The 23306-nt window shown below is 48.9% G+C and overlaps 1 protein-coding gene across 3 annotated transcripts in view; it reads left to right on the forward strand.

Annotated features, from left to right (window-relative positions):
- The window catches only part of cdh16 (cadherin 16, KSP-cadherin), a 77642-nt gene that overhangs the window by 10155 nt on the left and 44181 nt on the right, over nt 1-23306 (forward strand). For all 3 annotated transcript variants that reach the window (XM_052028425.1, XM_052028426.1, XM_052028428.1), the window contains exons 5-7: nt 2695-2833; nt 15444-15602; nt 22024-22220. In XM_052028425.1, the coding sequence (XP_051884385.1) occupies nt 2695-2833; nt 15444-15602; nt 22024-22220 (495 nt within the window). The remainder of the gene's footprint in view (nt 1-2694; nt 2834-15443; nt 15603-22023; nt 22221-23306) is intronic.

Consider the following 23306-nt stretch of genomic DNA (forward strand, 5'->3'; position numbering starts at 1 on the left):
CCACAAGGGAGAATTGAACCACCCACCCTTGATATTCAAGGGTGTTTAACCATCAGTGACTAAGCCCCCAACCATCAACATCCTGGGGGTCATCATTGACCAGAAGCTCTGTGGCCACAAGACCAGTTCAGAGGCTGGAGGGCTGAGTGACCCACCTCCTGACTCCTCGATGCCTTTCCCCCATCTACAAGGCACAAGTCAGAAGTGTGACGGAACACTCTCTGCTTACCCGGGTGAGCGCAGGGCTGATACGTCTCAAGAAGTTCGATACCATCCAGGACAAAGCGGCCCGCTTGATCGTCACCCCACCCAGCACCCAGCACCCTCCCTCCCCCCACCGCCGGCACGCAGTGTGCACCATCTACTGTTCTCTGCAGGCAGAGTTCTCTCCAAGGCGGAGTACAAGGTTAATGGCAGGATTCTGGGCAGTGTAGAGGAGCAGAGGGATCTGGGGGTCCATATCCACAGATCCCTGAAAGTTGCCACACAGGTGGATAGGGTAGTTAAGAAAGCTTATGGGATGTTGGCTTTCATAAGTTGTGGGATCGAGTTTAAGAGCCGCGAGGTAATGATGCAGCTTTACAAAACTCTGGTTAGACCACACTTAGAGTACTGTGTCCAGTTCTGGTGGCCTCATTATAGGAAGGATGTGGAAGCGTTGGAGAGGGTGCAGAGGAGATTTACCAGGATGCTGCCTGGATTAGAGGGTATGGATTATGAGGAGAGACTAAAGGAGCTAGGGCTTTACTCTTTGGAGAGAAGGAGGATGAGAGGAGACATGATAGAGGTGTACAAAATATTAAGAGGAATAGATAGAGTGGACAGCCAGCACCTCTTTCCCAGGGCACCAATGCTCAATACAAGAGGGCATGGCTTTAAGGTAATGGGTGGGAAGTTCAAGGGAGATGTCAGAGGGAGGTTTTTCACGCAGAGAGTGGTTGGTGCATGGAATGCGCTGCCTGGGGTGGTGGTGGAGGCTAATACATTGGTCAAGTTCAAGAGATTGTTAGATAAGCATATGGAGGAATTTAAAGTAGAGGGATATGTGGGAGGAAGGGGTTAGATAGTCTTTGGTGAGGTTTAAAGGTTGGCACAATATGGTGGGCCGAAGGGCCTGTATTGTGCTATGGTTCTCTGGTTACTCATCCACACCTCTCCAAACCCAGCATCTCGACCATCAAAAAGGGACAAGGGCACCGGCTGCAGAGGAGCACCATCACCTGCAGGTTCCTCCAATTCCCAACCCATCCTGATCTGGAAATATATATTTTGTCCTTTATTATCTCAATCTTGGAATTGCCTCCCCAACAGCACTGTGGGAGCACCTTCACCAGAAGGACTGCAGTGGTGTCTCACCATCACCTTCTTAGGGGCAATTAGGGATGGGCAATAAATGCTGGCCTTTGCCTGCAATGTCCCAGTTCCATGAATGAATAGATGAAGATAATATGGAGAACCAAGTGAAGGGGGGGGGGGGGGGGGAGAGAGAGAGAGAGAGAGAGAGAGAGAGAGAGAGAGAGAAAACAAACAAACACTGCTACGGTGAAATGGTGGCTGACATGGAGGCCAAGCACTAGGATAGGCTTGTTGGACCAAATGGCCTCTTTCTGTACTGTAAATTGTATGCAATACTTTGAAATCTGGCTCATCTAGGTCGTATTTCATTATCCCATCTCTGGGTGGGAAATGTTTTGCTTCAAGCAACACCAGAAGCCAATCAGAATCGGGTTGACCTTGGCCTGGGTTATTCTTCCAGCCACCCTGACTAGTTGTGGACAGTTGCCCCTATTTTCAGACCCTGGTCACTCCTCCTGCTCTTGGAACTGTTGTCCAGTGCAGGAGGCTTTTCATGTCTGAGAGAAACACCCAAAAAGTTGCACCCTCCTGCTCTTTCCCCCATTTCCCTGAAGGTTTCTCCTATTCAATGATTAACTAATTCCCTTTTGAATGTTACTGTGGCATCACCTCTCCTAGTTCCAACATCTCTGCTGCCTTTTGCCTCATCAAAAACATTCATGATTTATCCGACGTCTTCTAACATAGAACATAGAACAGCACAGGAACAGGCCCTTCGGCCCACCATGTTGTGCTGAACTAATTAAGCTAATGACACCTCATCCCTTCTGTCTACACATGGTCCATATCCCTCTATTCTCTGCACATCCATGTGCCTGTCTAAGAGCCTCTTGCATGACTCTATTGTATCTGCCTCCACCACACCCCTGGCAGTGCGTTTCAGCCACCCAGCTCTCTCTTTGTACAAAACTTGCCCCACACATCTCCTTTGAATTTCCCCCTCTCACAAATGCATGCCCTCTAGGATTAGACATATCAAATCATGGAAAAAATATACTAGCTGTCTACCCTATCTATGCCTCTCATAATCTTAAAAACTTCCATCAGCCTCTGATGCCTCAGAGAAAACAGCCCAAGTTTGTCCAATCTCTCCTTATGGCACATGCCCTCTTAATCCAGGCAGCATCCTGGTGAACCTCTCCTGCACCCTCTGCAAAGCCTCCACATCCTTCCTGTCACAGGGCGACCAGAATTGAATGCAATACTCCACATGCGGTCTAAGCAGAGTTTTATAAAGCTGCAATGTGACCTTTGTTCCTGGAGCACTGAACCCAGAAGTTGTGAATAGCCCGTGACTGATGCATGCTGATGTTTTTCAAGTCTTACTTCCTGCCCTAGGTTAACGTTACGGACCCCGGGGGGAGACAGCTCGAAGGCCCCATCTCTATTACCATCACCGTTATGGACAGGAATGACAATGCTCCTGTGTTTGAAGAGGACACATTTTTAGCCAGTGTGCACATGGGAGCACCTGCAGGTAACAGAAAGAAATAAACCAATCAGTTCCCGTTTGACGGCTTCTATCCCACGGTTATACGACTATTGAACGGTTCCCTCGTACGATAAGATGGACTCTTGACCTCATAATCTATCTTGTTCTGGCTTTGCACCTTATTGTCTGCCTGCACTGCACTTTCTCTGTAGCTGCGACACTTTACTCTGTACTCTGTTATTGTTTTCCCTTGTACTACCTCAATGCACCATGTAATGAATTGATCTGTACGATCGGTATGCAAGACAAGTTTTTCACTGTACCTTGGTACAAGTGACAATAATAAACCAATTTATTTACCAATTTACCATCGCATTCCTCCACATTTCGCTGCTTTCATGCGTTCCGTTGTCTTTGTTCTTTCTCCTTAACCTCCCTCAACCCAACGGTATCCGTGGTCTCACCCCATCAGAGGTGTTCAGCTTGTGAGATGTGGGAGTTCTGGGAGACATCCAGTCTCCCTGATAACTCCAGCTGCACGAGGTGCATCCAGCTGCAGCTCCTTACAGACTGTGTCAGGGAAATGGAGCTGCAGCTGGATGACCTTCGGCTCCTATGGGATACCGAGGAGCACATAGACGAGAGCCACAGGGAGGCAGTCACTCCAAAGCTGCAGGGGGCAGGCAGCTGGGTGACTGTCAGGAGAAGGGCATAGAATAGGCAGATAGTGCAGAGTACCCCTGTGGCCGTTCCCCTCAATAACAGGTATACTGCTTTGGATACTGTTGGGGGGGGGCCGCAGTGACCAGGTCTCTGGCACTGAACCAGGTCGTGTGGTGCAGAAGGGAAGGGGGGAGAAGAGGAGAGTGGTAGTGATAGGGGATTCCATAGTAAGAGGGACAGACAGGAGATTCTGTGGACGTGAAAGAGACTCCTGGATGGTATGTTGCCTCCCTGGTGCCAGGGTCAGGGATGTCTTGGATCGGGTCCACAGCATTCTGAAAGGGGAGGGTGAACAGCCAGAGGTCGTGGTACATATTGGTATCAATGACATAGGTAGGAAAAGAGATGAGGTCCTGAAGAGGGAATATAAGGGGGCTAAGGTAGGAAGCTGAAAAGCAGGACCTCAAGGGTAGTAATCTCTGGATTGCTGCCTGTGCCACGCGCCAACGAGGGTAAGAATAGGATGATTTGGCAGATGAATGAGTGGCTGAGGAGTTGGTGCAGGGGGCAGGGTTTCAGATTTGTTGATCATTGGGATCTCTTCTGGGGAAGGTACGACCTGTATAAAAGGGACAGGTTACACCTGAACTGGAGGGGGACCAATATTCTTGCAGCCAAGTTTGCTGGAGCTGTTGGGGAGGCTTTAAATAGTTTGGCAGGGAGATGGGAACCAGAGTGACAGATCAGAGGTTTGGTACAAGTAGATGCAGAGTGTAGAAAGACTGTGAGGAAGGATAGGCTTTGAAAGGGCAAAAGTGCAGTCAGTTGGATAGGCTGAAGTGTGTCTACTTTAATGTGAGAAGTATCAGGAATGAGGCTGATGAACTTAGAGCATGGGTAAGTACGAGGAACTATGACGTGGTGGCCATTACAGAGACTTGGCTGTTGCAAGGGCAGGAATGGCTGCTGGATATTCTGGGGTTTAGATGTTTCAAAAGGGACAGGGACGGAGGTAAAAGAGATGGGGGAGTGGCTTTGCTGATCAGTGACAGTGTCACAGCTGTAGAAAGGGAGGATGTCCTGAAGGAATCGTCCACTGAGTTAGTGTGGCTGGAAGTAAGGAACAGGAAGGGAGCGATCACTCTGTTGGGAGTATTCTACAGACCCCCCAATAGCAGCAAAGACACTGAGGAGCAGATTGGGAGGCAGATTTTGGAAAGGTGCATAAATAACAGGGTTGTTGTCATCGGTGATTTCAACTTCCCTAATATTGATTGGCACCTCCTCAGTGTAAAGGGGATAGATGGGGCAGAGTTTGTTCAGTGTGTACAGGAAGGATTCCTGAAAGTATGTGGACAGGCTGACTAGAGGAGAGGCCATACTGGACCTGGTACTAGGCAATGAGCCGGATCAGGTTTCAGATCTCTTGATGGGAGAGCATTTTGGAGATAGTGACCATAACTCCTTGACCTTTACCACAGCCTTGGAGAGGGATAGGAGCAGACGGTATGGGAAAGTCTTTTAACTGGGGGAGGGGGAATTATGATGCTATTAGCAGGATCTTGGGAGCGTAAATTGGGAACAGATGTTCTTGGGAAAGTGCACAGTGGAAATGTGGAGGTTGTTTAAGGAATACTTGCATGGGGCTCTGGATAGGTTTGTCCCATTGAGGCACGGTAAGGATGGTCGAGTGAAGGAACCGTGGTTGACAAGAGATGTAGAATATCTCGTCAAGAGGAAGAAAGAAGCTTTCCTGAGGTTTAGAAAGCATGGATCAGACAGGGCTCTGGAGAGCTACAAGGTAGCCAGGAGGGAGCTTAAGAATGGACAAGGAGAGCTAGAAGGGGGTATGAGAAGCCCTTGGCGAGTAGGATCAAGGAAAACCTCAAGGCGTTCTACACTCATGTGAAGAATAGGAGGATGACTAGAGTGAGGGTAGGACCGATCAGGGATAAAAGGGGAAACATGCCTAGAGTCGGAAGGGTCTGTCGACATGAGGAAAGAGGATGTGCTGGAACTATTGAGAAACGTTAGGATAGATAAGTCACCGGGGCCGGATGGGATATATCCAAGGTTATTACGGGAAGTGAGGGAAGAGATTGCTGTGCCTTTGGCGATGTTCTTCGCATCCTCACTGGCCACAGGAATAGTGCCAGATTGCCAGAGGGTGGCAAATGTTGCTCCTTTGTTTAGGAAAGGGAGTAGGGATAACCCTGGGAATTACAGACCAGCGAGTCTTACTTCAGTGGTGGGCACATTACTGGAGAAGATTCTTAGACAGGATTTATGGGCATTTAGAGAAGCATAGGCTGATTAGGGATAGTCGGCATGGCTTTGTGAGGGGCAGGTCGTGCCTCACGAGCCTGATTGAATTCTCTGAGGATGTGACAAAGCACATTGATGAAGGTAGAGCAGTGGACATGGTGTTCATGGATTTTAGTAAGGCATTTGATAAGGTTCCTCATGGAAGTCTCATTCAGAAAGTCACGAGGCATGGGACCAGGGAAACTTGGCTGTGTGGATTCAGAAATGGCTTGCTCATAGAAGTCAGGGGGTGGTGGTAGATGGAGCATATTCTGCCTGGAGGTCGGTGACCAGTGGTGTTCCGTAGGGATCTGTTCTGGGACCCCTGCTCTTTGTGATTTTTATAAATGACTTGGATGAGGATGTGGAAGGGTGGGTTAGTAAGTTTGCTGATGATACAAAGGTTGGTGGTGTTGTGGATAGTGTAGAAGGTTGCTGCAGATTACAACAGGATATTGATAGGATGCAGAGCTGGGCTGAGAAGTGGCAGATGGAGTTCAACCCGGAAAGTATGAAGTGATGCACTTCAGGAGATCAAATTTGAAGGCAGAATACAAGGTTAATGGCAGGACTCTTAGCAGTGTGGAGGAACAGAGGAATCTTGGGATCCACATCCATAGATCCCTCAAGGTTGCCGCGCAGGTTGATAGGGTTGTTAAGAAGGTGTATGGTGCGTTGGCCTTTATTAGTTGGGGTACTGAGTTCAAGAGTCGCAAGGTGATGTTGCAGCTCTATAGAACTCTGGTCAGACCACACTTGGGGTATTCTGGTCGCCTCATTATAGGAAGGATGTGGAAGCTTTAGAGAGGGTGCAGAGGAGATTTACCAGGATGTTGCCTGGATTGGAGAGCATGTCTTATAAGGATAGGTTGAGTGAGCTGGGGCTTTTCTCTTTGGAGAGAAGGAGGATGAGAGGTGACTTGATAGAGGTGTACAAGATGATAGGAGGCATAGATTGAGTGGACAGTCAGAGACTTGTTCCCAGGGTGACAATGTCTAACACGAGGGGGCATAATTTTAAGGTGATTGGAGGAAGGTATAGGGGGGATGTCAGGGGTAAGTTTTTTACACAGAGAGTGGTGGGTGTGTGGAACGCACTGCCGGCAGAGGTTGTGGGCAGATACATTAGGGACATTTAAGAGACTCTTAGATAGGCACATGAATGATAGAGAAATGGAGGGCTATGTGGGAGGGAAGGGTTAGATAGATCTTAGAGCAGGATAAAATGTCGGCACAACATTGTGGGCCGAAGGGCCTGTACTGTGCTGTAGTGTTCTGTGTTCTATGTATATTCCCTTTGTACTGTCCGTCTCCCCCACCCTCCCTGCAGCTTCTTTTCCCCCCATCCCTGTTCTGACGAAGGGTCTTCGACCTGAAACGTTGACCTTGTTCCTCGCTCCCCAGGAGCTGCCTGACCCGCTGGGAGTTTCCAGCATTTTCTGTTTCATTTTCAGACTTCTCATGTTGTGGTCTATTTTTGATTTCCACTGGTAAATGCCTACTTTGAATAGTACTGAGATCAACACCTTCCGACACTTTGTTGATTGTGAGCGGACAGACCGAGCAGTAATTAACCCAATTGGATTTGTCCTGCTTTTTGTGGACACCTGCTGACTACCTGGGCACCTACCTTCCCACATTGAGGGACAGATGCCAGTGTTGGAACTGGGACTTGGTACTTGGTAAATTGGTTTATTATTGTCACATGTACCGAGGTACAGTGAAAAACTTTGTTTTGCAGGCCATCCATACAGATCATTCCAAAACTTCAGTACATTGAGGTAGTACAAAGGGAAAAGCAATAACAGAATTCAGAATACCATGGAACTTAGATCTAAACGAGTAGAATGATTCTAATAAATGTGATATATAGATCTGCTGAGAGCAACGACTTGCCAGGCTCCAGCACCATTAAGGGATATGATCACCCACCATCGCCCTGGGCCATAAGTGACGTAGATTGATGGGTTATTTCTGTGCTGCGACAGCTTGGACAGTCTTCGAGTTACTGGGTGGTTCTGGTCCCTTGCACGACACAGGGGCTGTGGAAGGAAGCTTGGCTGGAACTGCAGCTAGTCCTGGAGTAGTAGGTCCTCTGTACTGCAGCTGGGACCTGGTCTGTACTCTGTGTTCTCAGCCATTTCTTGACCATATCGAGTGAAGCAAACTGCCTGGAGACTGATTTCTGGGATGGCGGCGATCTCACAGGAAGCTGGGATGGATCACCCACGCAGCACCGTCAGCTGAACCTGGTCACGAATGCTTCAGCCTTATCTCCAACCCTCAATAACAACATTTAAAAGGCATTGGACGTACATGGACAGGAGAGGATATGGGCCAAGTGCAGGCAAATGGGACTAGCTGAGGTGAGCACCTTGGTCAGCATGGATGAGTTGGGCCGAAGGGCCTGTTTCCATGCTGTATAACTTTATGACTGTATGACACTCACAGGTTGGGCCTGGTCATCATTTGGGTAGGGGAAATTCCTGGAGTCTCCTCTCCCACTGGGCTGTTTAATGTTCCACTACCTTTTACAACGTTATATGGCAGGACTAGAATGATTCACTGGAATGATTCCAGGAATGAGAGGGTTCACATATGAGGAATATTTGATGGTTCTTGGGCTGTACTCCTTGGAGTTCAGAAGAATGAGGGGGGACCTCATAGAAACATTTTCAATGTTAAAAGGCCTGGACAGAGTAGATGTGGCAAAGTTGTTTCCCCTGGTAGGGGAGTCTAGTACAAGAGGGCACGACTTCAGGATTGAAGGGCGCCCATTCAGAAAAGAGATGCGGAGAAATTTGTTTAGCCAGAGAGTGGTGAATCTGTGGAATTTGTTGCCACTGGCGGCTGTGGAGGCAAAGTCATTGGGTGTATTTAAGGCAGAGATTGATAGGTATTTGAGTAGCCAGGACATCAAAGGTTATGGTGAGAAGGTGGGGGAGTGGGGCTAAATGGGGGAATGGATCAGCTCATGATAGAATGGTGGAGCAGACTCAATGTGCTGAATGGCCGACTTCTGCCCCTTTGTCTTATGGTCTTATGGACTGCAGAGCTTTGACCTGGCTTATTTGCTGTGGGATCGCTTGGCTCCACCTTCGTATGCTGGTTGTACCCTTGTGGTCCTGTGTGGCAGCTTCTCCAGTTTGGCACTTCATTGGATAAGGTTGGTGCTGCTCACAGCAGGTCCTTGGTAAACTGGGGTGGATCTCCTGAGCTCGACAGTCATGGCAGGAGGGATATGCTGGGCCTTGAGGTTAGACAAGGTGGTGGCACACGTTTCCGCTGCTACTCATTATCCACATAGAATCATGGAGACGTGAAACAGGCCCTTCAGCCCACCGAGTCCATGCCGACCATCAACCATCCATTGATACTAATCTTAAGATTTTAAGATAAGATATCTTTATTAGTCACATGTACATCGAAACACACAGTGAAATGCATCTTTTTGCGTAGAGTGTTCTGGGGGCAGCCCACAAGTGTTGCCACACTTCCGGCGCCAACATAGCATGCCCACAACTTCCTAACCCGTACGTCTTTGGAATACTGGAGGAAACCAGAGCACCCGGAGGAAACCCACTAATCCCTTATTTTATTTGCCCCAGGTTCTACCTCCCACCTTACACATTGGGGGCAATTTCCAGCAGCCAATTACCCCGCCAACCCACACATTCTTTGGGATGTGGGAGGGAACCGGAGCACCCAGAGGAAACCCACCCAGTCACCGGGAGAACGTGCAAACTCCACACAGACAGCGCCGGAGGTCGGGATTGAACCCGGGTCTCTGGAGCTGTGAGGCAGTGGCTCTACCAGATGTACCACTGTGCCGGTATCATAGCTACTGAATTTGAGCTGTGTGATCTGTTCTCGGTCCCATTCAGTGTGACTGCAGTGCCACACAGTATGGACGAGGTGTCCTTGGTGGGAGGATGGGACTTGGTTGGGATTGGTCACTTCACCAGACACATCAGCCACAGGTAGATTGGTGAGGACAGATATGTCGATCCCTGGCATTAACTTACTCGTTGCTCAGGCCAGTGCCTGCTCAGGTTGGCACCCTGTACCATCAAAGCAGCAAATCCATCAACCACTCAACCAGCCAATTAGGAGACAGCTGGTAAGTTGGGGAAACGGGGTGTTGGATCCAGACCAGCATGGGCCCCGCACTGACCGGGAATCTCGCCTTCAGCCTCTGCTGCTGCCACTTCCACAATAATAAGACGTGAGGGTTATAGAGTCCGAGAGTGATGCAGCACGGAAACAGACCCTTCGGCCCAACTCGTCCATGCTGACCCAGGGGCCTTCCTGAGCTGGTCCCACTTACCTGTGTTTGCCCCACGTCCCTCTAAACCTTTCCCATCCATGGATCTGTCCAAGTGTCTTTTCTAATGTTGTGATTGTCCCCGCCTCTACCACTCCCTCTGGCAGCTCGTCCCACACACCCGCCACCCTCTGTGTGAAAAAGTTGCCCCTCAGGTTCCCCTTTAAATCTTTCCCCTCTCACCTTAAACCCGTGCCCTCTAGTTTTAGGTTCCCCAACCCTGGGAAAAAGATTGTGACCGTCCACCTTATCTGCGCCCCTGATGATTTTATGTGCCTCTATGAGGCTACCCCTCGGTCTCCTTCGCTCCAGGGAAAACAGTCCCAGCCTGTCTCTCCTTGTAACTCAAGCCCTCCAGTCCTGGTAACACCGTCCTGGATCTTTTCTGCAGCCTTTCCAGCTTAGTGACCTCCTTCCTATAGCTGGGCGACCAGAACTGCACACAATACTCCAACGTCTTGAACAGTTGTAATGTGACTTCCCAACTCTTATACTGAGAGCCCTGCCCAATGAAGCTGCAGCAGACATGGGAGGAATAGATTTCTCCAGGGGAGAGAGAGCTGTTCTATCCAAGTGATCCTGGACTTGTCTGACCCCCAACGGGTCCTCCTTTTGTCCCTTCTGGAGTGACAGCTGTCTCCTCACCACACAACGTCCCAAAGCCTCACTGATTAATGGAGAACTTGCGATCTGTTGTAAAGATAGACATTTGGCAGCCATGCTGCACACAGGTGTCCTGATAACACCTTACAGCGACGTTGTCTGTGGAATAAACATTGGTCAGGACACTGCTGAGGACAATCATGCTCTCAATCCTGAGATTGTCATGGCTGAGGTTTCTGTTGGTTGTCGGTGTGCTCAGCCTGAGACCCAGGACGGTGGACCACAGGTCTCCAGTGGCAGTGTAGGACTGAGTGAGCGCTGAGCGGGCAGAGGCATCCACTCTTGGTGAGACCTGATCCCAACGCCCCCTTGGTGCTCTCACATCTCAAACAAGATCCCATAGGAACATTCCCAGGATGGAGCTGGAGATCTCCCAGTCCCGAGGACAACACTCATCCCTCGTCAACATCTTTGAACAACTTTGCTGATTATTAACCCATTGAGTATGTGGGATCTTGCTGTGCACACATTGATGCTGGGTTTCCCACACTATGACAGTGACTACACATGGAAGTATTTCACTGGCTATAAAGGGTTCAGGAGGTCCCGAGGTGGCGGAAGGTAATACTGAGTTCAAGTCCTGTGCTGTCTTAGTGTTGGTGAGGATGGAGGGTCAGTCAGGAGCTCTGAGGAGTCAGAGGTTCTGATGTTCACCCTATGATGAGGATGACCGAGAGACATGGTGCACTCACTAACATATGGACTAGGAACAGGAGGAGGCCACTTGGCCCCTCATACCTGTTCTGCCATTCAATTAGACCATGGTTGATCGACCCCAGCTCTGCATTTCCCTCTACCTGTAGTGACCTTTCACCACTCCACCACCAACCACCCCCCCACCCCCAAGCTCGACAAGAATAGAGCGATCCTTGCCTTAAAAATGTTCAAAGACTCTGCTTCCACTGGCCTTTGAGCAAGAAACTTCCAGAGACTTCCAAACCTCTGGTAGATAAAGCTCTCTGCTTTAAATGGGTGGCCCTTATCTTTAAGCAAGGACCATCAGTTCTACATGCTCCCAGAAGAGGGAACATCCTCTCCTCACCCACCTCCTCAAGACCCCTCAGATCCGAAATCTTTCAGTTGTCCCCTTGCTTCTAACTCCAGCTGATACAAACCAGCCTGTCCATCACGAGACAAGCCACTCATTCCCAGCGTCAGGCTGGGCTTCAGTTTCACAGGACAGATTTGCTCTCCCTCCACACACACACACACACACACACACACACACACACACACACACACACACACACACACACACACAGGCATGCACACACACTCATGCCCACACACACACGTGCACACACGTACATGCACATGACCCCATACATGTGCACACACATACACACACAAGCACATGCACACAGACATACACAAATGCACACACGGATGCCTGTGCACACACAAGCACAGAGATGCATACACACATACCCACACACATGCATGCACACACACACACACAGACACACACATGCACACACACACAGACACACACACGCACACACACACACACACACACACACACACACACACACACACACACACACACACACAGAGCATGAGGAGGTTAATGGTTAACAATGAGGCAGCTGGCTGCATCCATTTTAAGATAGTTTAATCTCTGGTTGATTTATAAGCACAGCCAGCAGTCTCATCCATTCCTGGCCAAAAGCTTTCAATATTTACGTAAAGAAACAAATATTTTGAAACCTTAGAGAACTGACTGTCTGTTGAGACTTCACCATCAGGGACTGAATCATCAAATGTGAAAGTCTTGCGCTTATGCCGAACTGAGTGAGACAACTGCCTCGCACTTCCCCACAGAGTCCTGGAGTTAGACAGCATGGAAACAGATCCTCCGGGTGCTCTGGTTTCCTCCCACCTCCCAAAGATGTGTGGGTCGGTGGGTTAATTGACCACTGTAAATCGCCCCTAGTGTGTGGATGAGGGTAGAATCTGGGGGTAAATTGATGGGAACATGGGGGGAGTAAATGGGACCATTCTATGATTAGTGTAAATGGGTGGTTGATGGTAGTACAGACTCGATGGGCCAAAGGGCATGTTTCCCTGTTGTAGGACTATGACTATAATGAGGAGAAGTTTATGGCATGGGAGGCCATTTGGCCCATGTTGTCCCTGCTATCCAATGTAGCCTTTAGGTTAATCCCACTTCCCAGCCCTGGGGTCACAGTCCCACAGAGGTTCAGCCAGGTACAGGTGTGAACATGGGGAGGGTTCCTGTCTCCGCCTCCCTCCCGGACAATGAGCTCCCAGCCCCGTCAGTCTCTGCTTTCTCAAGAGCCCACTAATCCTCCGATCAATTAACTTCTGTGCTCTACGCACCCTGATTGGATCTCGCCTTAAACTCCTTGATTTCAAAGGAAGAACTTGGCCCTGGGCATTCTAGCTTTGTAACTACAAGACTGCAAGGTATAGAAGCCGAACAAGGCCATTCAGTCCCTTGATTCTGTTCTGCCATCCAATAAGGTCATGGTCTTCTACCTCACCACCATTTCCCTGCATTAAGCCTGTACCCTTTGCACAAAACCTCACTGCTGGAGGAACTCAGCAGGTCAGGCAGTATCTGTGGGCCGGTCAATGTTTCCGGTCACCAAAAATCGACCATCCTTTTGCCTCCACAGATGCTGTTTTATAGAACAGAGAACAGTACAGCACAGGAACAGGCCGTTCGGCCCACCATGTCTGTGCCGACCATGATGTCAAATCAAACTTGAATCAGAATCTTTTTTAGAATCAGATTTATTATCACTGATATATGTTGTGAAATGTGTTGTTTTGCGGCAGCAGGACGGTGCAAAGACACAAAATTACTATAAATTACAAAAATAAAAGAATAGTGCAAAAAAAAAGGAATAATGAGGTAGTGTTCACGGGTTCATGGACCGTTCTAAATCCCTTCTGCCTGCACATGATCCCCGCAAGTTCATGTGCCTGTCTAAAAGCCTCTTAAACACCAGTATCTTGGCTCACTAAGTTCTTCCAGTGGATTAACTATATTTTACTCAAGATTCCAGTATCTGCAGAACCTTGTGTCCCCATATCTTTAGTTCCTAAAACTCTATCCATCTGTGATTTGGATACACTCAGTGACCGAGCCCCACAACCCTCAGGGGGGAGAATTGCAAAGTTCCACCACCCACTGGGTGAAGACAGTTCTCCTCATCTCCATCCTGAATGGTCAACCCTTTGCTTTGAGACAGCGAGCCCTGACTTGAGACACCCTAACCAGAGGAAACATCATTCCTGTCAAGGGCAATGAGAACATTGTAAGTTTCAATGAGATCTCACATTCTCCTAAACCCTAGAGAGTACAGGTCCATAGAGAAAACCCACCATCCCAGGGATCGATCTGCTGAATCTTCATTCCTCAAAGTTTCAAAGCTGAATTTATTGTCACATGCACAAGTACGTGTGCATGGATGCAATGAAAAACTTACTTGCAGCAAGTTCCTGCTGGGGTCAGTCATGCCTCGTTGGTAGTCAATGGCTAGTGTGGGTCAAGCACCGGACAAATATACTGGCCCATTTTATTACCAAAAAACAGAGAATAATCAAATGATAAATATTGATGGAAATTTGAGATAAAACAGAAAATGCTGGAAATCAAGAGGATTGAGAGCTTCAAGTTCCTAGGAGTGAACATCACCAACAGCCTGTCCTGGTCCAACCACATAGACACAATGGCCAAGAAAGCTCATCAGTGCCTCTGTTTCCTCAGGAGGATAAAGAAATTTGGCATGTCCCTGTTGACCCTCACCAATTTTTATCGATGCACCATAGAAAGCATCCTATCTAGATGCATCACGGCTTGGTATGGAAACTGCTCTGCCCGGGACCGCAAGAAACTGCAGAGAGTTGTGGACACAGCCCAGCACGTCACGGAAACTTGCCTCACCTCCATGGACTCTGTCTACACTTCCCGCTGCCTCTGTAAAGCAGCCAACATAATCAAAGACCCCACCCACCCCAGACATTCTCTCTTCTCCCCCCTCCCATCGGGCAGAAGATACAAAAGCCTGAAAGCACGTACCACCAGGCTCAAGGACAGCTTCTATCCCGCTGTTATAAGACTATTGAATGGTCCCCTAGTACGATAAGGTGGACTCTTGACATCACAATCTACCTCATTATGACCTTGCGCCTTATTGTCTGCCTGCACTACACTTTCTCTGTAACTGTAACACTTTATTCTGCATCCTGTTATTGTTTTACCTTGTACTACCTCAATACACTGTTGTAATGAATTGATCTGTATGAACAGTATGTGATACAAGTTTTTTGACTGGATCTTGAACATGTGACAATAATAAACCAATTTACCAATTTACTCAGCAGGTCGGGCAGCATCTGTGGAGAGAGAAACTGTTAACGTTTCAGATTCAGGATCTCTCAGCATGGACTGAGTTGAACAGCAGAAATGGATTTAAGGGGAAGCAGGAGAAGGGTTAGAGGGAGATCTGTTCTGTTGGAAGGTCATCCTTTTGACTGTTCTTCTCTCCACGGATGCTGCCTGACCTGCTGAGTGTTTCCAGTGTTTTCAGTTTTTATCTCAGATTTCCAGCATCTGCATTTTTCTGCTTCTGGAGGGGTCTGGTTATGGGAGGGGTACAGAGAGGGGTGGGAGAGTTATTGGGCTGAATGGTTTATTTCCCCGCTGTAACCTCATGCTGTTTCCTGTTGTAGGATACCGAATCCTCAATATTGTTGCCACTGACCTAGACGACCCCTTAACCCCCAACGGTGACCTGTTCTACGAGATGATCTCGCAAGAGCCAGCGCGACCCTCTGACAACATGTTCCAGGTTAACGGACTGACTGGTGACCTCACACTGACTGCGGAAGGTATGGTCACTAATCCCTCCTCATCTTCCAGCCTGATGCCGTGCAGAGTGGGAGGTTCAACCCAGGAATCACCATCACAGGCTCTGACCACCAGCCTGCCATGCCCCTCCGAGTGCCCCTAGAACATGGTAACTCACACAGGAAGCTGTGGGGATCCTCAGTCCTGAGGGCGGAGGGTGTTCCTGCCGCAGGGTTGACCACAGAACGCTACCTCCCACCGACCCTGACTGCTCTCATGTTCCTCTTCCAGAGTCAGAGGATGAGAGAAGGCCGATTGCCTCCAGAACTCTGGTCCTATCAACCCATCCCTCAGTAAATCCCCCCATCACCCCATCTCTTAACGTTCCAATCCCACTGGCCCGTCCGTCAATACCAGAAGACCATTGGCCCACTCCTTCCATATCATATTATTGCTCATTCCAATCATCTAATCCCGTTGGCCCGTCCCTCAATAATCTAATCCCATTGGCCCGTCCCTCAATAATCTAATCCCATTGGCCCGTCCCTCAATAATCTAAACCCATTGGCCCATCCCTCAATAATCTAATCCCATTGGCCCGTCCCTCAATAATCTAAGCCCATTGGCCCACCCCTCTAATGTTCTCATACTATGGGTCTATTCTTCCAATATCCTAATCTCGTTGGTCCATTCCTCAGCATCTTCCCATTGAAGCTCCTGCCTCTTCTCCCTAACTCTTGTACATTAACTCTCTCCCTGAAGCGTCTGACTAGTTTGATATCCCTGGTGATTGCTCGGGAGACTAATGCAGATGGTCATCAAAGAACTCTCTGCTGACCTGTTCTGTGGACTTGCTTTCAGTGGAGAGCTGGGTAAACATCTGCCTCTGGCCATTGGTGCTGAGGGTGCTGCAGAAGCGGTCCCTGTGGACTCCCCTCCACCTGAGGTGACTTCTGTTCCCCTCTAGTGACCAAGGACACGTTTATAATCCCTCCTCTATCACGTTGTCATGTGAAGTTTATGCACAGGACGAGCAATGACTGGAGGATGAACCAATGGGTTTATGACATTGAGGTACCCTCCCTCCTCACAGCCCCCTCCCTCCTCACAGCCCACCCCTCCTCACAGCCCACCCCTCCTCACAGCCCCCTCCCTCCTCACAGCCCACCCCTCCTCTGTCACCTTTCTGGAACAAGCTTCTCCTGCTGAGAGTGAAGCTGGCAATGGAAATGGCTGGATTGCTTTTTCAAAGGGCTGGCATGGATGTGATAGACTGAATGGCCACTTTCAGTGTGGTAAAGATTCAAAGAATCATAGAAAATAGATAAGATTTCTTTATTAGTCACATGTACATCAAAACACACAGTGAAATACATCTTTTGCGTAGAGTGTTCTGGGGGCAGCCCGCAAGTGTTGCCACACTTCCAGCGCCAACATAGCATGCCCACAACTTCCTAACCCGTACGTCTTTGGAATGTGGGAAGAAACCAGAGCACTCGGAGGAAACCCACGCAGACACAGGGTGAACATATAAACTCCTTACAGACAGTGGCTGGAATTGAACCCGGGTCGCTGGCGCTGTAATCGTGTTATGCTAACCACTGCACACAGGAACAGGCTCTTTGGCCCACGATGTCTGTGCTGACCATGATGCCAAGTGAAACTCATCCCATCTGCCTGCACATGGTCCATCTCCCTTCATTCCCTGCCAGTTCATGTTCTGTCTAAATGTCTCTTAAATGTTGCTGCTGTATCTGCTTCCACCTGGCAGCCCGTTCCAGGCACCTACAACTCTCTGTGGAAAAAAAACTTGCCTCATAAATCTCCTTTAAACTTTCCCCCTCTCACCTTAAACCTATGCCCTCTAGTACTTGATGTTTCCACCCTGGGAAAGACTCTACCTACCCTGTCTATGCCACTTGTAGTTTTATAAACCCCTATCAGGTCTCCCCTCAGCCTCCGACGCTCCAGAGAAAACAACCCAAGTCTGTCCAGCCTCTCCTTATAGCTCATGCCCTCTAATCCAGGCAGCATCCTGGTGAACCTCTCCTGCACCCTCTCCAAAGTCTCCACATCCTTCCTGTAATGGGGCGACCAGAAATGCACACAGTACTCCAAGTGCGGCCTAACCAAAGTTTTCTACAGCCGCAACGTGACTTGCCAACTTTTATACTCAATGCCCCGATGACTGAAGGAAAGTATGCTGTACGCCTTCCTTACCACCTAGTCCACATGTGGCCACTTTAGGGAGCTGTGGACTTGCACCTCAGGATCTCTCTGCACTTAATGCTCCCAAGGGTCCTGTGTTTACTGTACACTTCCCCCTTAAATTTGACCTCCTAAAGTGCAACACCTCACACTTGTCCGGATTAAACTCCCCTCTGCCGTTTCTTCTCCCACATCCATTGGACTTGCCGTGTATGGAAGGGGGTGCTGAGGTCAAAGATCAGCTGTGATCTCATCGAATGGGGAGCAGACATGAGGGGCCGAATGGCCACGCTCTACTTCTTATTATGTCCTTATGAGCATTCTCTCACTTTGATCCGTCCTTGCACTCCCATCACCACATCTCTCTCTTCCTCTCGCTGCCTTTAAGCTCTGCTCATTCCCTGTGGAGGCAGGCTCCACATTCCCAACATTCTGGGAAAGCTCTCTCCAGGCTTATCGGTGACTGTGTTATGTTGGTGGTCCCTTTTTTTGACATCTATCTGTTCACAAGGTTTGCCTGTCAGCTCATCGCTCTGCTTGCCCTTTCAGTGTGTGGAGGGCTTTTTTCCAGGTAGAGCCTCCCGTGAACAACTGGGGCAGACGACCCCGTGTCTCACTGATCTGCTTCAGTTGTTTGCTTTCCTGCTCAAGTCGAATCAAGTTTAATGTCATGTACACAAGGACAATGATGTACAGCTACAATAAAAAACTTGCTTGCAGCAGCACCACAGGCACATAGGTAACTCACAGGACATGAATTATACAAGACAGTGAAGAGAGAGAGAAAAGGTGACTGTGAAAAAACAAGACCTTAATGCAAAAAAAGACAGTCAGAGACAGGTCCATGGTAGTGCAAGAGGTGGTCCGTAGTGTCCCGTTGCTGAGGAAGGGTTAGGGGTGTGCAGGTCGGTTCAAGAACCTGATGGTTCCTCAAGGGAAGTCGCTGTTCCTGAACCTGGTGGTGTGGGACCTCAGGCTTCTGTACCTCCTGCCTGACGGTAGCAGCGAGAAGAGGACATGACCCGGATGGTGGGGATCATTGATGATAGATGCCACCTTCTTGAGGCAACACCTCTTGTAGATGCTGTCGGTGGTGGGAAGGGCTGTGCCCGTGATGGACCGGGCTGTGTCCACTGCTCTCTGCGGGGCAGCACGGTAGTGTAGTGGTTGGCGTAATGTTATTACAGCGCCAGCGGCCCAGGTTCAATTCCCACCACTGTCTGTAAGGAGTTTGTATGTTCTCCCTGTGTGTCTGTGTGCGTTTCCTCCGGGTGCTCCGGTTTCCTCCCACATTCCAAAGACGTACGGGTTAGGAGCTGTGGGCATGCTATGTTGGTGCCGGAAGAGTGGCGACACTTGCGGGCTGCCCCCCAGTACACACTCAGTAACGCAAAAAGATGTATTTCACTGTGTGTTTTGATGTACATGTGACTAATAAATATCTTATCTTATCTTATCTTAGCTTATCCTAACTTATCTTATCTTATCTTATCTTATCTTATCTTATCTTATCTTATCTCTTGTGTTCCTGTGTGTCACAACTGCCGTACCAGGCCGTGATGCACCCAGTCAGGATATTCCTGTAGTCCTGACGAAATCCCAAGCACGGCACAACCTGTGCTGTTGAATGAGAATGCATGGATCCTGAGGCAGGCAGTAATACAATGTGACAATAGAGCAGCCACACAGAGAACGGCTGCCACACACCAGGAACACACTCTTGCTCAGATCTGTGTGTCATGTACACAGGAGATGACTCCAGTCTCCCTGCCTTTTGATATTCAAAAGGTGTTTATTCATTGTGCCTCCTTAATCAAATCTTACCCACGGTGATTGTTGGTGACGTTGGTTACAGGAACAGGAGCGAGCTGTCATCATGCTGCTGAGGAGGTGGGGAGTGACATTTGACATGTTTTGTTAATGTAAAGAGATGGAGGTTGGGAACACTGTGAGTTGATTTCATAAATGACACACTGGTTTTTCAGTCTGTCTCTTCTGCTTTCTGGAAGTGATTCAGTCGAGCATTGTTTGATTAGCACCCATCACTGACTGTGCCTGGAGATCACTCCTGCTTCCTGCCTCTGCTTCTCAATGTTCCAGCGCTCAGTGCAAGCTCCCATGTCTCCCCGACCGGTGAATGCCTTCAGCACAAAAGACCAGGCTGACGCTGTCTGTGGTATTGGTATTGGTTTATTATTGTCACTTGTACCAAGGTACAGTGAAAAACTTGTCTTGCATACCAATTGTACAGGTCAATTCATTACACAGTGCAGTTACATTGGGTTAGTACAGAGTGCATTGATGTAGTACAGGTAAAACCAATAACAGTACAGAGTAAAGTGTCACAGCTACAGAGAAAGTGCAGTGCAATAAGGTGCAAGGTCACAACAAGCTAGATCGTGAGGTCGGAGTCAATCTCATCATATAGGGGAACTGTTCAATAGTCTTATCACAGTGGGGTAGAAGCTGTCCTTAAGTTTGGTGGTACGTGCCCTCAGGCTCCTGTGGCTTCTACCCGATGGAAGAGGAGAGAAGAGAGAATGTCCCGGGTGGGTGGGGTCTTTGATTATGCTGGCTGCTTCACCAAGACAGCGAGAGGTAAAGACAGAGTCCAAGGAGGGGAGGCTGGTGTCCGTAATGCGCTGGGCTGTGTCCACAACTCTCTGCAGTTTCTTACAGTCCTGGGCAGAGCAGCTGCTGTACCAAGCCGTGATACATCCGGATAGGATGCTTTCTATGGTGCATCAATAAAAGTTGGTGAGAGTCAAAGGGGACAAACCAAATTTCTTTAGCCTCCTGAGGAAGTAGAGGTGCTGGTGAGCTTTCTTGGCCGTGGCACCTATGTGATTTGACCAGGACAGGCTGTTGGTGATGTTCACTCCTCGGAACTTGAAGCTCTCAACCCTCTTGACCTCAGCACCATTGATGTAGACAGGTGCATGAACACCGCCCCCTTTCCTGAAGTCAATGACCAGCTATTTTGTTTTGTTGAGATTGAGGGAAAGGTTGTTGTCATGACACCATTCCACTAAGCTCCCTATCTCCTTCCTGTACTCCGACTCATCGCTGTTTGAGATACGGCCTACAACGGTGGTATCATCTGCAAACTTGTAGATGGAGTTAGAGCAGAATCTGGCCACACAGTTGTCAGTGTATAGGGAGTAGAGTAGAGGGCTGAGGATGCAGCCTTGTGGGGCACCAGTGTTGAGGGTAATCGTGCAGCACTGAGGGAGTGCAGCTCGGTTAGGGGTGTGGTATGGGGCATTAAACCAATCCTGTCCACTTCCACACCAGTGCGTCCATACATCCAAGGCACCACTGGAAGCAAACAAGCCAGTCCTCCCCGGTGGTCTGCAGCTAATGTTTATGCCTCAATTAATATCACTAAAAGCAGATTATCTATTGATTTTAACAAAGCTGTTTGTGGGAGCTTGCTGTGCTGAAATTGGCTACCACGAGGCCAGTGGCTATAATTCAGTCAGGTGTCTATAATGTGCTGTGGTGCTTCCTCAGGATGTGAAAGGTGCTCTTGAATCGAACCATCTTTCCTTCTGATGAATAGGAGGCCGAGCAGTGACCTCATCGAGGTTTATAAAACCATGAGAGGTGTAGATAAGGTGGACGGTCACGTCTTTTTCCCCAGGGTAGGGGGATCTAAAACCAGAGGGCACAGGTTTAAGGTGAGAGGGGAAAGATTTAAAGGGGACCTGAGGGGCAAGTGTTTCACACAGAGGGCGGTGGGTGTGTGGAACGAGCTGCCAGAGGAAGTGGTAGAGGTGGGTACAATTACAATGTTTAGAAGACATTTGGACAGGTACATGGACAGGGAAGGTTGAGAGGGATTTGAGCCAAATGCAGGCAAATGCGACGAGCTCAGGTAGGCAACATGGTCAGCATGGATAAGTTGGGCCGAAGGGCCTGTCTGCGTGCTGAGTAACTCTATAACTCTGAGTCCATGACTTGCCTCGCTCTACACCTCATTCAATCCCTTCTTTCCTCAGTTGTGATTGACGCTCTTCATTGTAACCGCTTCCGATGGGGGCAAACTCCTTTACCTCACCATTCCCTGTGGGAAGGCTTCTCCAGGAGTCCCTGCTGGGTCTCACTGCTGTCTGTCCTACTCTCTGGGTTTTGAGATGCCTTACAGGAGTTCCATGCTTCCCAAACTCTTGTGCTAACCATGTGGCCTGCTGTATTTCCTGGGAGTCCTCCCACTCCTTTCAGAAGTTGTAACCTTGGCGTGTTTGATTTCAGGAGCTGCCACATTGGACATTGGTGCTGCTGACCAATACCAGCTGGTTGTGCAGGTGAAGGACATGGGAAAACTAAACAAAGGCAACTACGTGAAGGCAGACATCATTGTCAACATAACAGAGAACACCTGGGTCCCCCTCAGCCCTGTCTCTGTGCGGGAGAACCATGAAGGCCCTTATCCCCTGCTTCTCTCAAAGGTAAGGGGCCTGGTACTACACAAAGGCAGCCCTTGCATTGATGTAGAGTCATAGAATCCTAGAGTGATACAGCACAGAAACAGGCCCTTTGGCCCAACTCATCCATGCCGACCAAGTTGTCCATCTAAGCTCGTCCCATTTGCCTGTGTCTAAACCTTTCCTATCCCTGTACCTGTCCAAATGTCTTCTAAACATTGTAACTGTACCCACCTCTACCACTTCCTGTGGCAGCTCGTTCCACACACCCACCGCCCTCTGTGTGAAACCCGTGCCCCTCAGGTCCCCTTTAAATCTTTCCCCTCTCACCTTACACCTGTGATCTCTGGTTTTAGACCCCCCGACTCTGGGAAGAAGTAGCAGTTTTCTGGTTTCGGGTTCTGGAACAGGACGTTCCAGGAGGACCCTAAGCACTGGATTCCAACCTTTCCTGATCTGACTCTGGGTAGACAGCAGTGAGATCCAGAGGTCAAACACACCTGAACGCTGGATACTGACAAGAACTTCTTTCTCCTAAAAGCACGCTGATCTGTTTGAACAAGATTGATCAATGACTCCTGTCGAGCTATCCTTTACAGTCCCACAGTATCCCAGATCAGGTATGAAGTGTAATCAGACAAAGATTGACAGTGAGCTATAGAAAGAGGTCAAACTCAAAGTTGAGTTTATTGTCACATGCACAAGTACATGTGTGCACAGGTGCAATGAAAAACTTATCCATTTTAAAAATGGATAAATGGATAATTTGAAAAAAATGGGTAAGTTGAAAAAAATATCCATTTTAGTGCAAAGTGATCAAAGTGGTCCAGTGTTGCTAAACTGTAGTGATTAGAGTCTTGCCAGTTCAAGAACTGAATGGTTGAAGGGAAGTAGCTGTTCCTGAACCTGGTGGTGTGGGGACTTCAGGCTTCTGTACCTCCTGCCCGATGGGAGCTGTGAGAAGATGGCATGGCCCAGATGGTGGGGATCCTTGGTAATGGATGTTGCCTTCCTGAGGCAGCGGCTCCTGTAGACACTACTGGTGCTGACACATCGAAAGTTGTATCTTAAAATCCTCTGCCCACCTTGGTCCAGAAACCTATTAATCCC

The sequence above is a fragment of the Pristis pectinata genome, chromosome 13 (genome assembly GCF_009764475.1).
Source record: "Pristis pectinata isolate sPriPec2 chromosome 13, sPriPec2.1.pri, whole genome shotgun sequence".
In the NCBI taxonomy this organism is placed as follows: domain Eukaryota; kingdom Metazoa; phylum Chordata; class Chondrichthyes; order Rhinopristiformes; family Pristidae; genus Pristis; species Pristis pectinata.